At 39.8% G+C, this 20,257-nt stretch overlaps 1 protein-coding gene across 2 annotated transcripts in view; it reads left to right on the top strand.

The window, feature by feature from the left end:
• The window catches only part of spire1b (spire-type actin nucleation factor 1b), a 51,641-nt gene extending 31,384 nt beyond the window's left edge, over positions 1 to 20,257 (top strand). The window contains exons 5-18 of one of the 2 annotated variants that reach the window (XM_034115584.1): positions 5,234 to 5,308; positions 5,552 to 5,716; positions 6,226 to 6,312; positions 7,918 to 8,047; positions 8,644 to 8,685; positions 11,361 to 11,411; positions 12,232 to 12,395; positions 12,498 to 12,591; positions 12,787 to 12,929; positions 15,830 to 15,967; positions 16,081 to 16,151; positions 16,263 to 16,290; positions 16,808 to 17,100; positions 18,189 to 20,257. In XM_034115584.1, coding sequence (XP_033971475.1) covers positions 5,234 to 5,308; positions 5,552 to 5,716; positions 6,226 to 6,312; positions 7,918 to 8,047; positions 8,644 to 8,685; positions 11,361 to 11,411; positions 12,232 to 12,395; positions 12,498 to 12,591; positions 12,787 to 12,929; positions 15,830 to 15,967; positions 16,081 to 16,151; positions 16,263 to 16,290; positions 16,808 to 17,100; positions 18,189 to 18,444 — 1,737 coding nt within the window. In that variant the 3' untranslated portion in view covers positions 18,445 to 20,257. The remainder of the gene's footprint in view (positions 1 to 5,233; positions 5,309 to 5,551; positions 5,717 to 6,225; positions 6,313 to 7,917; positions 8,048 to 8,643; positions 8,686 to 11,360; positions 11,412 to 12,231; positions 12,396 to 12,497; positions 12,592 to 12,786; positions 12,930 to 15,829; positions 15,968 to 16,080; positions 16,152 to 16,262; positions 16,291 to 16,807; positions 17,101 to 18,188) is intronic. The other variant, XM_034115585.1, reaches the window with a different exon arrangement.

The following is a 20,257-nucleotide window of genomic DNA, read 5'->3' as shown; positions in this document are numbered from 1 at the left end:
GTTGAGAGATGAAAAGACATACGAATGTCTATTGAGGGTTCCATTACACTATGCTTTATGAAAAAGAGGAATATTTCTAAAAACACTCGATTAAAACATATGCTCATGTGTAGTATCTTTGCGATTCTGGTAATGCAAACCAAAGTGAACATTAATATTGAACTTTTATCCTTTAACAGCCAGTCTTACGTTACATGAAGCCAGTTTTTCTCTTCTTGCTTTTGTGTAGTAACGTTCAAATAAGAAAACCATCGGAGCATAAAAGGCATATCTGAGTGATCTAGCATGCCTGTTTCAATAATAATCCATCATTTCAGAGAGGAAGGGATGGAGTGTAGCATGACATAGGCATGGACACACAGAGACATGCAGTCAGCGGTCACACAGCTGTGTGTGTGACAGAGCGGAGGAGCTCAACTGATTCACAGACGCATCCGCCGTGGTAATGACCGTGAATAAAGAGATGAATGGACACGTCAGTGCACAGCCTATATACCTTGAGCTATGACATAACACACAATACCTCTGACTCACAGCTTATACTCAGCATTCCTATGCATCACTCAATGCTTATATTGTGTAAGAACAAGGGGGCGAAAGCAAATGGGTTTTAGATTGCTTAATAACCCATAAATAAAATATCTTTATTACAATAATCCTTGGGTCCTTCAAATCCAGCCTAATTTGCAACATTAAGGCCACTTGAATACATACATAAATAGTTCCATCAAAATACAACTAAGTGTAACAGCATAGAAACATAGTTCTATTTGTGTTTTAGGAATCAAAACATTTTATAAAAGTGAAGATTGATGGTTTATATTAGAAGTTCCATTAAGTTATTAAGGTATTTACTTGAGAACATGATATAACGAGGACCAATTCACCACTGGAAGTGCGATCGTCTTTTAGTCAGAAGGTTGTGGGTTCGATCCCAGCCCCTGCAGTCGGGGGCTACATCCATGTCGATGTATCCTTGGGCAGGATACTTAAGTTGCTCCCGATGCCATTGCCCAGGGTGTGTGTGCTTCCTCGAGCAAGTGGCACACTGCTCTGTATGAATGGGGTTTGATTGAAATGCAAAGCGCTTTGAGGGGTCATAAAGACTGGATAAACCGCTATATCAATACAGTCCATTTAACACTTCATATTATTTTCACAACTTTGTTTTTTAACAAGCAGACATAACACATTACCTCTATACATTTTGTAAAGACCCTTAAAACATTATTACATTCTGAAAAAGGGTTTTCGTGGTGCTACAGATGTCACAGTAAATCAAGCAAATAGACATTTTATTCAACATTAAATATCAGTTAACTTGTGTTGTTCATTTCTGATCTAATGGAGGCCCCTTCACAATAACAGGAAAAAAAGAATGTTGGCGGAGTGTATTTTCATTCACTTTCTGGTTACTTGTTTGATTCGCCATCCTGTTTTTAAACATTCTAGTCTTCACTGTGAGTTTCATGGTCCCCTAATACATACATGCTGTTTGAGAGGATTTTCCAAACCGGCAAAAGTCACCATTGAAGTAAATGGACTACTTATCTGTAAATGTTTGCTGTTTTTGGCATAAAAGTGCGCAAACTTGACAAGGACAGAGAATACCAGCTATCAGCATCATTGATACACACTCACTGTAATGTCACAACAGTCCGGTGTACCGTCTGTGTGTGGAAGACAGGCCGTGCTCTCACACCCTGTGGGCTGCCAGGAGGAAATGGGTCACTGTGAAGAAGGAGTGACATGTCTGATGTTCATATCCGACATAGATGACAATATCTGGAGACATGCTGACTCTCATTCAGCATTTGTTCAGCTTCACACAGCTAATTTCCAGAGGGGCATGACTCAAATAATCATGTTTGCATCTCCTTTTGTAGTAATAGGAGGCTCTGTGTTGTAATGTGTTTCCAAGTTGTGCACATACCTCAGAGGATTAATGCTGCTTCAGTGTATTATTGGTATGCTGTCTGTTATGGGTCATGAGTCCATATTAAAGCCGGGGCCTGCAAGTGACTTCTTTTATTGCAGTGATTTGCTGGTTTTCATAGTTAGAAAGCGTTATAATCACAAGATACTAATCTATGAGCTACTAATAGTTGCTTTGGGAAAATGTTGGAAAACATTATTTTATGTTCCGCAAGTTCACATTGAGGCTGGTCCTTTTATTAATTCCTCAACTTGTTGATAAAGTGCATTTTGGGCATTGTTTCTCCTCAGGAGCTTGGCTGCGAGTTGGAACATTTCCCGTCAGGAGTGGTGTGTGTGTGTGTGTGTGTGTGTGTGTGTGTGTGTGTGTGTGTGTGTGTGTGTGTGTGTGTGTGTGTGTGTGTGTGTGTGTGTGTGTGTGTGTGTGTGTGTGTGTGTGTGTGTGTGTGTGTGTGTGTGTGTGTGTGTGTGTGTGTGTGTGTGTGTGTGTGTGTGTGTGTGTGTGTGTGTGTGTGTGTGTGTGTGTCACCTCAGGGTTCCTTCCTGCCATGCACTACCTGCTGCCCTTTTTAGTGTGCGTAATGCATCAGAATAAATAGAGGGTATCTGGTTGGTTACATAACTCTCAGTCTGAGAAAGAAGCCATTAAAAGAGGAAGTTGGGCCTAGAAAGTAAAGCAGTCATGTTTTGACTCCCCTGACTTTAACTCTAGCGTATTGGATATATTGCCATAGGTCCAAACAATTAATATCTCCACAGTATTTATTGTAATCTTTTGCTGATTCAGACTTTTTATAAAGCACCATCTTAAGCTCAACATTTCAATGTATGCAATACTTTGGTTTATGACCGAATAATCTTCACAACCAATCATATTCCCCTCAACATCAGCTGTACTTAATGTTTAGTGCTAATTTAATTTGTAAATACTCGCACCATAACATGCCAAGCTAAAACGGTTAACATGGTAAATGCTAAACCTGTTAAACATCAGAATGCAACTGTTGTCATTACAAGCATGTTAGAATACTGAAGTTAGTATTTCGCTAAATACAGTTTCAAAGAGCACTTCGCATGGCTGAAGAAACAGTACCTGTGTATATGTCATGTCAATTACCCAGTTTACATAGTGCTTATTATTTGTTTAATGTCTAATATTAAAGACAAGGTAAAAATATGCAATAAACACAAGGAAGAAATAATAAAATGTCAGTCAACAATAAGCTTATCTCGCTTTACTTCAGTGTCTTGATCAATATTGAAGTGTAAACTGTTGTTGAGCCTCATGGTGAACTGGTGAGTGTGATGCAAGGTCATTTAGACCAATGTTAGTGTTTGTGTGTATGAGTGTGTGTGCGTGGATGCATCATGTGATTGTTTGTCTTTTTATTTATGCCTTCATCGGTGCATGCATTCACAGTCTGTTAATGCCAGTGTTTATCTGAAATGCTAGCTGTTTGACTGTGTGTGCGTTCGAGGGCCCAGGGGTAAGATGGGTGATGTTCAGCCTCTCCCCCACGTCCCAGTCTTTAAGCAGAGCTGCACAGTAGATTCAAGTGTCATGGCTGCCAAGAGAGAGAGAATTATTGACAAGGAAAAATATGGTTCTAGATGCTATTGGTAATTGCTCTAATTATTTATTTTGTCCACACGAGAGTTGCTTTTCATGTTTGAATTAAAATGCTGTCCCCGTCAAGTGAAGAGAACACTGTCTAATCCAACCCTTTGAAATGGAGATATGTGGCTTTGATCTGATTTCAACACGCACCACTCATACCAATGAGATAATGGTGTTTAAAAGCAAGTGTTCTAATCTCCCTTTATCCTCTTCACTGGCTCAATAAGTATTGTTTTAATTGGATGGACCATTATAAGTGTATTAAGCACTTCATTATGACCTTATGACTCTGAATAACTGTATGCACTGTGAGCATACAGAGTTATGATGCCGCAAAATGCATTATGTTGTGAGTGATATTATATAACTCTTACATGGAGCCTGCAGTCCAGTCAAGGCAGCTGTTCTCCTTGCAGGATGATGGTGAATTGTGATTTCCCCGGTGGGATGGGGTCTTATGCTGCTGTCGGCTGGGCAGACTCCTTGTGATTGTCTTATCAGTATCTCGCCTCATGTATTAACCAGAGGGATATAGTTTAGGTCTGCCTGTATCTCTAAATTCATAACACACATTTTGTTACATTTTATTTCCTTCTCTTTCTTGCTCTAGTGCTTTCTCTATTACACACACACACTCACACATTGAAAGTGTCCTCTGTTGAACTTTAAAGCTCCAAGTTTCCCACCCAGAGGTTGTCAGTGTTTTACAACACTATAATGGACTCACGTTGTGCGACACAGGTGTCAAGAAGGAGATGTGCTTTCTGTTAAGCGTTAGGGATTCTGTCAGGTTCGTGTTATTTTTCTTCTGAATATGTGATCAAGTTTCTCTTTGTTTTAAGGCTAATATTACAGTTTAAGTCTAGAACATGCTAGCAGCTCTGTCAGGCTGTTGTGATTATTGTACAAACACAGCTAGCTAACTAGCTAAAAAAATAAAGAATTGTAAGACATATTAAAGCCCCAAATTCCTAAAAATGGTTAGTGAGAGAGTGGTTGTGTCATTACTAACCATAGACTGTATATTTACAGTGCCAGCATGCACACTACCAAGACTCTGAAATGTAAGCAGCTAAATGAAATTCAGTCTATAGCCATGCTATCAGCTTATATAACAAAGAAAACGTCACCATTTAATGTATGGACAACCAGTTTGGTATTCTGTCTATTAACATATTGTTTTTTAGGGGGACAAGTGACCATATTTGGACAAGAGGGTGGAGCTTGGGAAGAACCAGGCTTATTGGGGCGGGGTACTGTTAGCATAGCAAACGTTAGCTTGCTTAGCAAAGTTTGCAATGCTAATTTGACTAGCAAAAAACATGCTAAAAAAAAAATATTTTCACTGGAAGAAATTAACAGTTCCTTCACTACAACTGAAAAATGAACAATACGGTGGAAGTGACCTCGCCTAAAGCATAACCTTCTTTTTTGTCTATTTTCTGTGAAGGGAAACATATTTTACAAAACAAATATCATTCTGTTTTGAAGAATACTTGAAACTAGCGATTGCAACAATGTCATGGCTATCCATCCAATAGTTGTTGAGATTTTTCCCTTTGGTCTAAATGACTGCCATCTGAAATCTGCCATCCCTTAGGCAACACCACTAGCATGGCTAAAGATTCAAACAGTTAGTGTTCTTATTTCATATTCATACTCTCCCTCTCTTTCCAACAGAACCTCCGTAAGATGGAGGAAGGGTCATCAGAGGGGCCTGGCAAAGACCTGGATGAACTACAGACAGATGACTGGGTAAGCAACTAGACTCCTGACCTCTGACATCCAGCTGGGACTTTTCTTAGGTTTCATATTAAAGATTCTCCATAACTGCATGAACACATACATAAATCTGTATGAATGGATTTTACACCTTGATGAACCCTCCTTACTTTGTGTGCACAGGGTCAGAGCTGTTGTCCAAACAAAGTCATAGTCAAATGGTTATGGTATTATATAGTTCACATTTCCCATGCTGCCCTTTGTTCCCTCCGTCAGGCTCGGTTCTGGGTTCAGGTGATGAGGACCCTGCGTGAAGGAGTCAAGCTGAAGAAGGTGCAGGATCGTCAGTATAACCCCCTGCCCATCGAGTTCCAGCTCACCCCCTATGAGATGCTAATGAACGACATTAAGTCCAAACGCTACAACCTGCGCAAAGTCATGGTCAGTGTCCAGATTCGACCACAAATAGAAATCGCTGCCACATGCAAGCACGCCTCCAGCTTGCTGCACTTCTGTTGTACCACTGTTCCAATCCTATGGGAAATTGCTTGGAAAAATTACAACACTGTTGCATAACAACTGTGGGATGGGGGGATGCTCTTTAGGACACCAGTGTAGTGCTTGACTTATATTTCTTTGGGGATATAAGGGGGACAGGCACTTTCATTTGACACCTTTGAGGCTTCCATATTCCACCTCCAGTTGCTTGGCAGGTTAACACTCACTGTTGACAAAACCCCAAGGAAAATAGTGCCAGAGGTAACAATAAGCTATTTGGCATTGCTGAAAATACGGAAGCAATAAAACTGTTTATATCTCAATTGGTTATTTAACAAAACAAATAATTGAAGTTGATAGTATGAGTCCAGATTTTTCTACAAGGTAGGTAAGTATTGTGAGTGTTTGTACCTTTCTCGTACAGTATATTTCATCCTGTGCTGTTCTTTCAGATGCATGGAGACATCCCACCCAGGTTAAAGAAGAGCGCTCATGAAGTCATCCTGGAGTTCATCAGGTCCAGACCACCCCTCAACCCTGTAAGTTAAACTCAAGAGCATGGACTCAAATATCACAACCACTCCTTGCAGCCTCAGAAATACCGCAGGTTCTTCCTTCCTGCAGCGGTCAGGCTGTATAACCATCACGGCCCCTGGTAGACCCCCACACACATATAAACATAAATACCGTAAATAGCTGTGCAATACATACTTCCACTTTTAATACTTTCACCTGGCTGCTATCTCAAAACTGTACTGGTACTGGATGTGTATTTTGTACTTGGTAAATTGTAAATTGTGTAATTTCTACTTTTATTTTACTTATTATATTAAGCTATCTTTGCACTCTTCACTTGCTGTAACAATGTACATCTCCCTCTGTGGGACGAAGAAAGGTATTCTGATTATGAAAACATTCAGCCAGAACCGAGGTTTCCAACCTTTGACTGGCTGACCCCTTCTCATATCATATGAGCATCAGTTGTGACCAGTTCAACCAAAGAATGATTTGCCTTCTTGAACACAATTCAGAGGATCACAGAGGTTAAATTATCAAGAAATTGGCAAGAAAAAGAATATGATTGGTCTTAAAGTTTGTTTACTGCAGTCTCATTCTGTAAATCATCTCGCACCATTTGTGGTTCCCGACCTTATGCTGGTGAGATAGATACAAAAATATTTCACCAAACTTGTAAATGTATGTTGTGTAAAGGTTCAGACGCACAGTTACCAAAATCTAATGGAGAACACCGCTACTTCCTTGAGTGTTTCCCAAGAATCCCAGCCTTACATGGCCACTATGAGCTATTTGGCATTGCTGATCATTTTGCAGAAACAGTTACATAGATTATCATTTGATTGTTGAAAGAACGTATTTTGGAGGCAGTTTTGGATATTAAAAATCTGGTTTAAAATCGCTGCTGATTCAGTCTTCACATCATTATTAATTAAACAACTTTAATTCTACAGCTTTTACTTTCTCGTCAGACTCAGACACCAAGAGTTTAAAATGACATGTTTATTTGAAAAGCTATACAAAGTTTGTGTATTTCAACAGGATATACCTTATTTTGTGACTTGTTTCCCCAAATCCCTAAAATGGTGGTGGCGAGTCCAAAGTTAGTACAACCCAAAAAGCCACATTGCCACATTTAGTGTATAGGATATGTTAAAATAAACAGAAATGTCCTTGTTAAATATTATATTTGACCACAGTAAGAAAACATTTTCTAGACTCTAAATTATTGGAATTACATTCAAACGTAGGTTACAGCATTTCTATAAAACCATCATGTAAAAATTGTAATTATTCTGTATTAAAAAAAGAGTATGTTAATAACTAGTCCAGCCTCTTTAAAAGATGTATGCTGTAGCTTCCAAATTACAGTTTCACTGCACTGTGAACTCAGTAAAATGCTGCTCTCATCAGATCTCTGTTGATATTAATCTCGCTGCAGATCTAGCAGTTTCAGCAGGGCACTCGACCCTATATAAAAGATGAACAATCAGTCACAGGAGAGATGAGGAGGTGGTGATGAAACGGCCTTCTGGCTAGAACCCTGTTTGTTTGTTGTCAGTTGTTGTTCTCCACTCTACTTACTCCCTGTCGCTGTCTCTATTTAACCCATCATCAACCTGCGCTAGGTGTCGGCTCGCAAGCTGAAGCCGCTGACTGAGCTTCCTCCGACCCTGCATGAGAGGATCCTATCGGAAATCAAATCAGAGAGGAAACTCAGACCTGTGTCGCCTGGTGAGATGCGCAGGGGCAGGCTGGGTAAGGAAAACGTCTTTGTCCTCCTCATGTTACACACACACATGCACACTGTCATGCACATGCAAAACATACTTCACTCTGAAAAGCCATTTTTAATCTGAAGTATGGAGCTGATGCTTTCACCTGCTGGGATGAATCCAGATGAGAAATGTGTAGCGTCGTGTTCTACTACACTTTTATAATTTGTCCCGCTGCTCTTTGCTTTTTTAGCTAATGCTGCTTAACTTTTTATCTTTCTGTTGCAACTAACAATTATTATTATTTTATTGACTACACTGTTTGCATTATATTTGAAGTTTACTACTATATTTTTGAATATTAATGCTAACTGTCTGCAATTCCTTGATTACTAACAAGCCACTTCTGTTTTTGAATGTCTGTAATCTCTCACCATTGGCTATGGTTTATATTTGAAATCCTATTATCTCCCGTCCTGTTGTTATACTTCAGTGATCTAAAACTTGACAATAAGCGTGATATACCCCTGCATGTCTGCCAAGCATATTTAGTATATCACAGTAAGTCTTACCTTACCTTAATATACTTCCTGATAACAAGCAATGACTGTGCGATGCCATTACTGTTTCTCGTTGCAGTAATTCGGCCACTTAGCATGTCTTTCAGTTTTGATGCGTCAGGTAAAGTCTACCTCGCTGCTTATCTGCCTTTTTCTGTTTACCTTCTTGTTGTGGCTGCTCATCTGCTCTCCCAGCTCACACACACACATCACACACACTGCATCAGCACACTGTACACACATCGCACACACTGCATCAACACACACATTTCATGTCATGCTTCAGTGTTTGGTGATGGTCGGCTATGATCTGTGAGGGGGGGGGGACATGGTGATGTGGGACGCTGGTCAGTAGGAGGACACTGATAAGAAAAAGCTGTTGTGTGATATGTAGGTATTCTATTATTTATTTGCCTACTTTAAGTATTTAGTCTTTTTTGGAAAAGTTTGAAAAATGATACAATTGAAAAAAATGTATATAATTAAAATAAAAACGTATTACTTTCTTTGGTGTCTAGGTGGGGTACATGATGAATCATTTTTAACCGTACATCCATTACCAGGGGGTGGTTCAGCTAATTTAACTCCACGTATTTGTTTAGGATGCACACAACATTTATTAGAAATTTGTATTTGTATTATATTTATTATTTAAATGATAAATATAATTAATAGAGCATAATTTGGCTGCACAGTTTCTCACCAACATGTGAATTAGAGTTGAGGAGAGGTGAGGATCTTCCTCTCTAATCGGCAGTAGAATACTGTAAGCACAAACTTGCTTTAACCTACTGCAATGACAGGCATCATATGCTTTCCTCCCTTTTGAATATCCTTACCTTGCAAAACTTTTTCCATAGTTGACAGTTATTTTGTTGGCAACATGGACTGGGTTCATTACATGTACACTTCGCAGTGCCTGTGGATTTTGTCACAAGATGGAACCCTGACCTCCCATCAGCATCTGACTGAAGGGAAGGGACAGATTAAACTCAGCGCGCTGATTGGGACAGATCACACGATCTCAGACAGATTGCTATATCTAAAGGGATTTTCTGTTCTTGGTGCTATCTGTTTACAGGCTGAATTAATGACCAGTGACAGTTCAAATGATGTAACATAATCCGGCTGAGTTTTACAGTCAATTTTATGTTTTTTTTTAAGAATGGTGCAATGACATTGCCTCAGTGCAGGTAAAAGTTTAGCTGGAAGGCATCGTTGTGGTTTCATAATCCTACTCAATTATCATAATGTCTTACAAGTGCAGCTCATACAGTCTGTCTTATCTACAGCTCCTGTCAAACAAATATACAGGATTAGGAAGGAGAAAAGTGTCACCTTAGCCCAGTGTGTCATCTGTGAAATATACTGCCTTAATGTGAATCTTACATAAGTGTGCAGCCAGCTATCTAATCAAGGGATCGATATGAGCAGCTGCCAGAGTTACCGCCACCTCTGTGTCTCCCAGAATCATCAATGTCATACAAAAGAGTCTTTCATAGAGGTGACTCTGCAGAATTGAATCAGGGTGCTGCCTCATGCTCTGCAGAGCACCGGTCTCCCTGTAGAGACATGTGTTCAGCATTAAATGCACATGACCGACTTAATGAGACACTTTTGATTGAGGTGATAAGAAAATACTGCTGACACAGGCAAATCACAATAATGCTGTGCTCCACTCTGCCAGTGTCTCTCATCACAGCACAGGCTTTATCACCTCTGCATACTCATTCATGCTGTCCGAAAACGTCTGTGTGTACGGACTTCCCTCTGTGATGGATCATTCTCACACAGTGAGCCGTGTGGTTTTTCACTCTGCTCGGTATGTTATGGCTAATGGTACATACCCATTGACACTTTAATGGACATGATGAAGGTTTTAATCAGGAACAAGAAAATAACGTTTCAAGGAGAAATCCATTTCACAGGATATATATTCCACTTTTGGTGATGTATCATGCACTTCTGGGTCCATTATATTGTTCCTAGTGACAAAATGGAGACGGTGTGTTTAAATGCATTGGCAATTTATGGAATAGCTCAACATTTTAAAATTGTGCTTATTCTCTATCTTGAAGAGTTAGATGAAAGGATCAATAGCCCTCTAAGTTTGAAGCTAGAACCAGGAGGAGTTATACTAGCTTGTCTTGGCATAAAGACAGGAGGCAGCTAACTTGGCTCTGTCCAAATGTACACAAACAAAATTGTGAAACTGCTAGCTTTCTTCTTCTTCTTTTAAAAGTTAAAGTTTTATGTGGAGTTTTCAGGAACTATTTCCTGGCAGTAACATGTAAGATACTACAGGAAGTCACTGCACCCAGACAAAAAATTGCTAACATATAACTTATCATATTTATGTATAGAGTAAACCAACATTAAGTTCATTAGAACACTTTAAAGGTGCTGGTTGGAAGACACCCTGTTACCTGTCTTTATGCTAAGCTAAGCTAACAAGATAAAAATACAAAACAGTGTTTGTTGACGGTGAGTATGAATGTATTAAAGTATATCAATTTGTTATAGAATCAAGGGGAAAGGATTTTTTGTTAAACCACATTCTGACATTCAACAGTCATCAATAAAATAGAAGGGGCAAGGAGATACATTTTACCATCAAAAATAGCATTAGACAAAAATGATATGCAGCAAAACTCTAAGTTAATCTTTAAGAGGTGTGGGTCAACATCACAATACCTCAACATACATGTTCTTGATAGTTGAGTTCTTAAAGCACAGACATGCCAAATTGGGGAATATTCTTATAGCTATCCTAATGAAGGAGGTGTTCCCTTTTAGGTTTTGGCAAAACTCGCAGTATGCCTCAGGATTTGTTCCGTACCGGAGTAGGTAAGGTATCAGCACTGCTCTGGTTTGGAAGGCCTTGTTTACGCTTAACCAATGGCCTTGTCTGTCTGCCTCCCTGGCTGTAAACTAATATATCCTCTATTTCAATATTTCAATACTAAAGCCTGGGCAGGACACAAGTGTACAAAGCCTAAATATGTAGTCTCTTAGGTCGTAGAAAAGTGAGTCTTAGTCCAGAATAGAAATAGGAAGCTTTTTCCACAAACAGGAGAAGAAACTGAAAGGAAAAAGAGAGCGGTTTCAGTGCTCCCATAGATCAGCTGCAGGTCTTAATCTGTCTTTTGCAGCACTCCATTTCTCCTCCTCTACTCCCTCCCTCTAAACCCCTCTTTTCAGCGTAACCATTTTGAAAGTACAGCTAGAGTCAGGCAGCTTGTTAGGGGTTTGGTTATCATCAATTTTGCTTCTATCACTGGACGACTCCTCTCTCGATGCAGAATGACCTTGTGGATTTTAAGGATTCAGCGCATCCCCTGAAAATAATATTAAAAAAAGAGTCATCCATGCTTTTTGTGTAACACCAGCCTGCTCTTCTGCCTCCCCTCAGACCAACTTAACTCACCTATCCTGACCTATATAACCTTGGGATGGATCTCACACCTCAATCCTGAATAGGCTTTATTGCATCTTACCTTCCGAATAAACTTTGAAAATGGTTTCCCCTTTTTCGGGGCTGATCGGTTAAAATAGATTTAAAGAATTAAATTGGATGCAAGGAGTAATATGAGGAATTGTTTTGAGATCCATGTCAAGTGTTTTCCCTCCTTCTGTCTGAATAACTCTGTTGTGTGTGGCTCTGCAGATGAGTTTAGTCCATACATGGGCAGGAGGACGTCCAGCACTCTGTCTCTGACCAACGGCTCCACATCTTCCAGGGGACAACCCTCGGGATCCCAGTCTGTTCCTCAGAGGAAGAGGCTCCTGAAGGCGCCCAGCCTCGCCGAGCTGGACAGCTCTGACTCTGACGTCAGTATCAGTCTGTTTGTGTAGGATGTGTTTTTTAGAAATAACATCCAGCATGTGCAGAGCAAATGATGACTGAAGTGTTTGTATTTTCCATGCATTCAGGATGACATATTTGGGCACAAGTCCGCCAGCAGCTCCAGCGTGGCTACGTCTTTGATGGATGATACATCCCCAGAGTGTGCTGTGGGGAAGAAAAGTGAGTCAGGAATCTTTCTACGTCCCCTTCACACCTCAGCACACCGACAGTGATCAATGGGTTTAATCTAACAGCCTCCTCTGCCATGTTTATTACGGAAATGTCTTGAACCTTGAATTAACCAATCGATGGAATATTTCGAGTCAAGCAGCGTCATCTTCTCTCATTTTCCTCTCTTTCCTCTATGAACACCAGCTCCCCCCATGTTCCTGCCCATCTCTTCAACACCTCAGCCAGAGAGGCGTAAGACCCCCCTGAGGAGACACTCCATCGAGAAGGAAACCCCGACCAACGTCCGACTGTTTCAGCCGCCTTCTAAAAAGAGCTCTAAGTCTCTGGTTAGTCCCACTTCTTTTCTCTGTAGATTCAGAAGATTTAATAAAAACACAAAACATGTTGAATGAGCAGAATAAGGGTTCTATCATTTTAAAACTGTTCAAAGGTGCAGTAAAAGTTGTTATTTAACAAAATCACATAGTGTGACACTATGAGACAGTATTAGAACATACTGTGGCGTCTCTGAAGAAAGTGTAGCCAGTAAAAAAAAAACAAGTCAGAGTTTTCCACCTGAATATTCACAAAAGATATATATGAAAGAAACTAGAACTAAATAAATGAAAATTAAACGAACAGCCGGGACAGTCACATTAAAACTTTAAAGAAATGTGTATATATCTGCATATGTGGTAAGATAAGATAAGATAAGACTTTATTTATCCTGAAGGAAATTGTTGTACCAGAGTTAAAAAGATACAATAAACACAGCAGCATAATAATAAAAATAACAATTTTAATAATACAACGGTACACTAACAGTGCAGTAAAAAGAGCGAATTAAACAACTACAAGAAACATAGATGGTCAAATAATGAATGTAAAAAACTTTACAGTGACGAGCAGTATTGTATGAGTAATAGTGCAAAAATAAACATAGTGGCAGATACATAATTGCAAGTTAATAGTGTACATTGTTATTATTATTGCACATGATATAAGCAGAAAGTGTTTGTAAAATGGTATATACTATGTATATATAAATGGTAGTAAACCAATAGCTATGAAAAAACTTGATCTGAAAGGAAACTATTTTCTGTTGTTTGCATGCTAAACCGTGCCCAGCTTCAGTTGCTTCATGAAGAACTGCACTAAAACATGGCCAAAAATCATCATTATCTTTACAGAAAAGCAAATGAGAAGGAGATGAAACTACTCACTTTAATCTCTTTCATACTTGGATACTGGATTTCTTCCCTCCTCTTTTCTATTTGACCAGATCTACTGTCTATTCTCACATTTTCCCCTGGTGTGACTTTATCAAGCTCCAGGAACCTTCCTCCCTTCAGGTTGGGATGATAGCTTCATATCGTCCCTGGAACCCCCTCCTCCTCCTCCTCCTCCTCTGCCCTTCTCCCTCCACTCTCCACCCTTTGCAGAGTTCACACCCTATGGAGGCGTTTGCTTTGGGGTGGATGAAGGCAGTATTTTCTCTGTGCAGGGCAGTTTACCTCAGAGGAAGAGAGTCGGCCAAGGTTTGCCAGTCTCCCCCTGTCCGTCCTGGTATAATAACTCTAGCTGCCCATCCTCTCCTCATGCTTCCTTCTTCACTAAACATCATTCACCTGTAGAGTAGGTTTCTGCCATTATAGACTAGGGACACACTGCTTTATCTCTGAGGTGTCATGACATGTGACCAGTGAACAATATCATTTATTTATCCATTGTTTACTTCACTGCTTTCATTTTAACACACTAAAACAATTAGTTGCAGTCTTAACTAAAATACATTTGAAATCTGCTCTAATATTGAACAAATGATATTTAACAGGTGGTGGTGGGATGCGTTAGAAATAAAAAGTATTTTAAGATCTCGACATCATTGTGTGGCTCTAACGATGCTGTATGTAGGCACTGTTTAGAAGCCTTTTCACATATCTCTCAAGATTTTAATAATATTCTGAAGTTGTCTGATGCCTCTGGTTGGGTTACATAGCAACAGTCAGAAATGTGCACAAATAATATAAGGTTGATAGGTCCAGTAGTATGAGAGATTAGCTGTGGACACACAAGGACACACGGCCAAAAACACATGATCCCCCTCAGGCTTGTGCTTTGCGGAGATAACGTAACTGATACAGTACTAAGGGATAGCAGGCAGACTGTGTTTACTGAACGAAACAAAAGAAGCTTTCTATAGTCAGACCTGAACAAATTATATTGAACCTTTCCTGAAAATAACGATACATTGTGCAGACCAAAAACATGCAAAGCAAAGCACAATGCTTCCACCAGTCACAGTATAGCAAGTCAAACACAACCCACACAGCTGTGGCTTTCATTTGTCACATTTTCAATTATTAATATTATTGTTTAAAGATATTATTTTGAAACCAGAGTCCAGTCTGCTCTGATTGGTTAGCTGGCCGGCTCTGTTGTGATTGGTCAACCTCTTAGAGACGTCCCGCCCCTTAGCCTATCACGTACAATTTGTTAAACTGCTAGCCAATAGAAGCGTGAGTGTTACACAGTGTTGTCACTATGTTACAGAAGTAAACAAAGGAGTCCAATGGAGGCGTTTCAGGCAGGGGGGAGGTGTTTGGAGAGAAACACAGGGATTTTAGCCTTTGCAGACCATTTACATGCACAGATACAGTACCTTTATAACACACTACAGGAAAGGGAAAACCCCAAAAAGCATAATAGGGCCCATATAAGATGTGGTTTGACATGCAAGACAGGTCAAAAGTCTGGAATAGAACCCAGGACGTTTTGGTTAAACTGCCTCACATGGAACCACCCGGCTACAAAACTGCTGCAGCCCTGCTACAATTAAAAACAAATAAAGATGTTTGATTATGGGCATAAACATAAATATAAAAAATATAAATTGGGGGAAAAAAACAAATCCATCACTTTGGAATGGTCATTTATTACAATCATTGCCCTGTTTGTGAGTAGCTCTGTTGCCATGACGTCTTCCCATCTCTCTAGTTTACGCATCACGAACCCTCTCTGAATCTTCACTGAACAATGAGAACATTTGTATGACCCAAATGTAGTGTGGACCCTCACAGGCTGCTCTAAAGAAGCAGAGGGGTGGCTGTTTGTGCGCTGAATGTTAAACACTGTGTTAGATGTGCTGTGGCCAGGATCACTCACTGTGTGTAACTGTGTGTATATGTGTGTGTGTGTGTGTGTGTGTGTGTAACTGTGTGTATGTGTGTGTGTGTTTTCCTTATAGGAGGAGTTCTGCTTCCCTGTGGAGTGTCTCTCTCTGACGGTGGAGGAGGTGATGCACATCAGACAGGTGCTGGTAAAGGCAGAGCTGGAGAAGTTCCAGCAGTACAAAGAGGTCTACAACGCCATGAAGAAGGGAAAGGTAACTGCTGCCCCCATCATCATTATCAGTAGAAAACGAAACACTGTATAGAATCAGTTGTAACCTGCTGTACCATTCTTGATATCTAACATCATCTTTTTTTTTTATTGCAGCTCTGCTTCTGTTGTCGAACCAAAAGGTTTTCCCTGTTCACCTGGTCCTACATCTGCCAGTTTTGCAAAAAGTAAAACAACCTACATGATTATCTTCATCTCTTGCATTGTTTGAAAAAAGTATTTAGAAGTAAGCTTGACTGTTTTCATTCATCACTCCCTTCATTCTTTTCTCCGTGCAGGCCTGTGTGTGCACAGTGCTGCAAAAAGGTGAGTCAGCTTGAATGAATCGATCAGCCAATCAGCTGTCAGAGCAGCATTTACTTGATCCACTATAAGATCTAATTAGGCAACTGACAATAATGTGGTGACATCCAAAAACTGACTTTATCTTATTTAACAACTCTTCTATTGCCTTAAGATACACTAGTGAGTCCCTAATATATTACAAAATAATAATAACCTTAGCCCAAACGCTGCTCAAAAAGCTGCTTAGGGCATTCCCACTGTTCTCTGAAAGCTATTATTTACAATAAATAATGGGTTTCACAGGGCAGTGGTGCCATCGTTGTGTTGTGCCTGAACGGCTATAAACTGTGTATGCAACCATATTGTTTTTCTGATGTTCTTAAAGCTATCTTTTGTATCATTATAATATTAAAGATGCCTATTCAAGTAGATGAACTGAACATGTGAATTCCTTAAAACATGTAGGCCTCATCAGTATTCTTTCTCAGTAACCATTAAGCTTTTACTTAATTACATTCCTATCTGGTCTCTCTAACAGATGCGGCTGCCGTCCAAACCTTATTCCAGCTTGCCCATCTACTCCATTGGCTCCACCAACACCCTCCCCAGGGAGCGGGTGAATGCCATTGCTGCCGTAGGACAAGGGTTCTCTGTGGCTGGAGGGCCGGGGCCGTCAGCAGAGGGAGGGGCCGCAGCGCCTCCCACTTTGAAAGCAGAAAAAAAGGGGGCATCTATAGGAGCTGGAAAAGCCTCTGGAGCCACAGCTGCTGCCAAATCAGAGAAGTCCTCCAGCAGCCCACAGCGCCACGGCCTGCACAAGACCATATCCAAGTAAGAGCTAAACACACTCATATTCATTCAGGCAGGAAGTTCTTATGTACAACTAATTATCCTGTTGAGAGTTAGCATGATATTAGTACATTTGCCCCAAACGCCTCATTTCCACAAAGCCCTGAGTCATGGATGTATGCATGGATGTACAGTACCCAAAGATGGGGCATATTTCAATAAATGTGAATTGCTCGCCTGGTACATACTCCAAAATGTTTTCTAAATGATGGGGGCAGTACTACTTTTCCCACTGACCTGTATGCAGGTACCTGCTTGGCTTGTGCTGACGTTACTGATTTTTCTCTTTTCGCCTTTTCCTCAGATCAAGGAAAGTTGTACAAATACTCTATAAAACCTCCTTGAATCAAAAAATCGAAATAGTCATATTTATAGTCAATATAGTTATTATTCACAATGTTTGTCGTTTGAGGTTTCCTGTCAACAATTTCAAATATGTCTCTATTACAATTGACATTCTTTTTGCCCGTAATCAAATTTCATACTGCAATACTGTGATTGGCTACCGGGTAAATTGCATTGCTTGACTATGTTGAAAGTCAAATTGTGTTATAGTATAATACAAAATAAACTCTTTAACACATTTTGAAATGATATAGAAATGTTTTTTGGTTGTTTGAGATTAAATATCTGTCCAATTTCCCTGAACTGAATTGCATTTACATTTTTTTCTTCGGAGATACAGAAGCACAGTTTGCATATTTTTGTGTTGTACAAAGGGTCCAGAGGTATTTATATGTTCTTTATCATAATTTCATAAAATGCTGGGGCATATATTGCATTACATAATCTTTATTCAAACAATTCAATTCAAGTGTTGATTTATCCAAATGCTGAAAAAAAGAAAAGGAAAAACGTCAAAACCCAAACAATGAATCAATTCACATGACTAGTGACCACTACATGTTAGTGAGAAAATATCCTTTTTTGTAATTAGGATTGTCACCCTGACACACAGATTGTGTTACCCATGTGTTACATGTTTAGTTTCAACAATAAGTCAAAGTAAGTAAAAAAAACAATATCCCTCTGATCCTGTTTATGCCTTCCTGTCCTCCTGTCCCATGTAGGTTATCCAAGCACGGCTCTTTAAAGTCTCACGAGGAACTGGAGCTGCCCTCAGAGCTGACGGAGGACTGGGCCACCATGGAGGTGTGTGTGGACTGCAAGACGTTCATCACTGACATTATCGCCTCCAGCAAGCACAGCCTGTCCCTGGCCACCAAGAGAGCGCGCCTAAAACGCAAGACCCAGTCCTTCTACATGTCCTCCCCTAAAGGACGGGAGGAGTACCGGCCGTCAGAACGGACAATCAAGGAGATCTGAAACTCCTCATCTCTCTATCTCTGGCTCCTTCCAGCTCCTTCGGCACAATTAGAAGCACTCAGCACTGGGTATGATCTTACTGTACACGTATACTCAGATTTGGACCTCGGTGGTGGACGGTGTGGTGTTTGTCGCTGTTTTCTGATCGTCGTGAATAGCTCTTTCAGACAAGAGCATACAGTTGTTTTTTTTACCATATCATAGATGATCCTTTAATCTCTGGCCACAGACTTTTGAATTACTTCATTACCCGGGTGGTCCAACCCAACTCACATTAAAATCTTTAAGCACAAGACTGAAGACGGACTGTTGGCCCTGCAGAGAGACTTTAATGTAACTGAGAGTGACTCTACGGAATAACAAACTGTACATTTTCTATGGGTTTATTTTTTTTACATGTGTGTATACGGTAAATGATTGTTCGATGAAGTCCCTCTGTTTTATTTTGCTGATGATGATCAATGAAACTCCTCCCACTTTTCTCTTTGCAAAGCATATTTAAAAGCATGCTTTCAAAAAAAAAGCAAGCCGTTCTTTGCATCACAATTAAAACAAATAACTGGTTTTCATTCAAATGTAGTGCCAAATGATAACAGCTTTCTTATCCATGTCACCCCAAACAAAAATATGTGCTGTTGTCTTACAAGATGAGACAAACTGGGGCCCTGGAAATCTGTTTTTAAATCTCAGTTTCTCAGATGGAAAAACCAAAACTAGATGCTAATAATAAAACTAATGCTAAGCTAATCAGATTTAATCACATAAGACTTGCACTTTCATAAAGGAATAATTCTAAGAAGAAAAGTGAAGCTGCAGAGATGTTGTTTCTCCTTCATGTGTGTTTGTCTGTCTCCATTAGTTATATCTGGGTCACGCTCAAAAACATTTCCCATGATGCAACACTTTTATTAAAACGTTCCAGTCTGGTAAATAACCACATCTTCCACACTCCACAGCCCCAGTTGGGGAGATCCCAAAAGAGCAGACGTAAATGAACAGATAAATATGTTGTTGTAATATTCAACCTTATTGCTACTAGTAGAGAAGCAGATTCAAAATGTTTTTAGGGCCATTAAAGCACATTTAACCTACTGTCCATTCATATGCAACTAACTACAATCACTAAGAGTAAAGCAGGTATAGCAACATTTTTACCTTCTGTACCATGTGTCAGTTTTTTCAGTTGTGCCATGTCTTGATTTACATATGCATTTTTAAATGTATCTTTGCGTTGATAAATATATATTAAATTGTTTACTTTTCTTTACATTAAGTATTTGTATTGTGTAAGGATTAGTCATAATTAACACCTCATGTTTTGTGTACAGATGCACAGTTCACTGTACAGACTTCAGGAAAAAACCATCATACTGTAAGTCTCAATATGATGCCTTTAGGATTTCTCTCCCTCATTCAGAGTCTCATTACTGACCTGGGTGTCTATTTTGTTCTTTATAACACTCCTCATTAATATATTTCTGCCTTAATAACTGCCTTTTTTTACTATCACACTCACATATTGAACAGTCATCTACTGTACCTGTACATACTTCGTTTCTAAAGGTGTGTTTGTAGGTCCGGTGTGTTGCCTGTATGGTGTCATGGCGGTGAGACTGTTGTAGATCTGTCTCTCTGAGAGGGGAACTCTCCCAGTGCATTAGGGTGTTCAGGGCAGAGTCCACAGTGTGACTGCATCATGCATGTACTACGGTGTAGCTTGTACCCTCAGTCTGTATTACCTTTAAGATGTACCTCCCTGCAGAGAGTGCAACAAAATGATGACTACAACAATAAACTCTAATGCAATACCTGA

The sequence above is a fragment of the Trematomus bernacchii genome, unplaced genomic scaffold, assembly GCF_902827165.1.
Source record: "Trematomus bernacchii unplaced genomic scaffold, fTreBer1.1, whole genome shotgun sequence".
NCBI lineage: Eukaryota > Metazoa > Chordata > Actinopteri > Perciformes > Nototheniidae > Trematomus > Trematomus bernacchii.
Note: the sequence above shows the minus strand (reverse complement) of the source record. Positions and strands in the feature narration are given on the sequence as shown.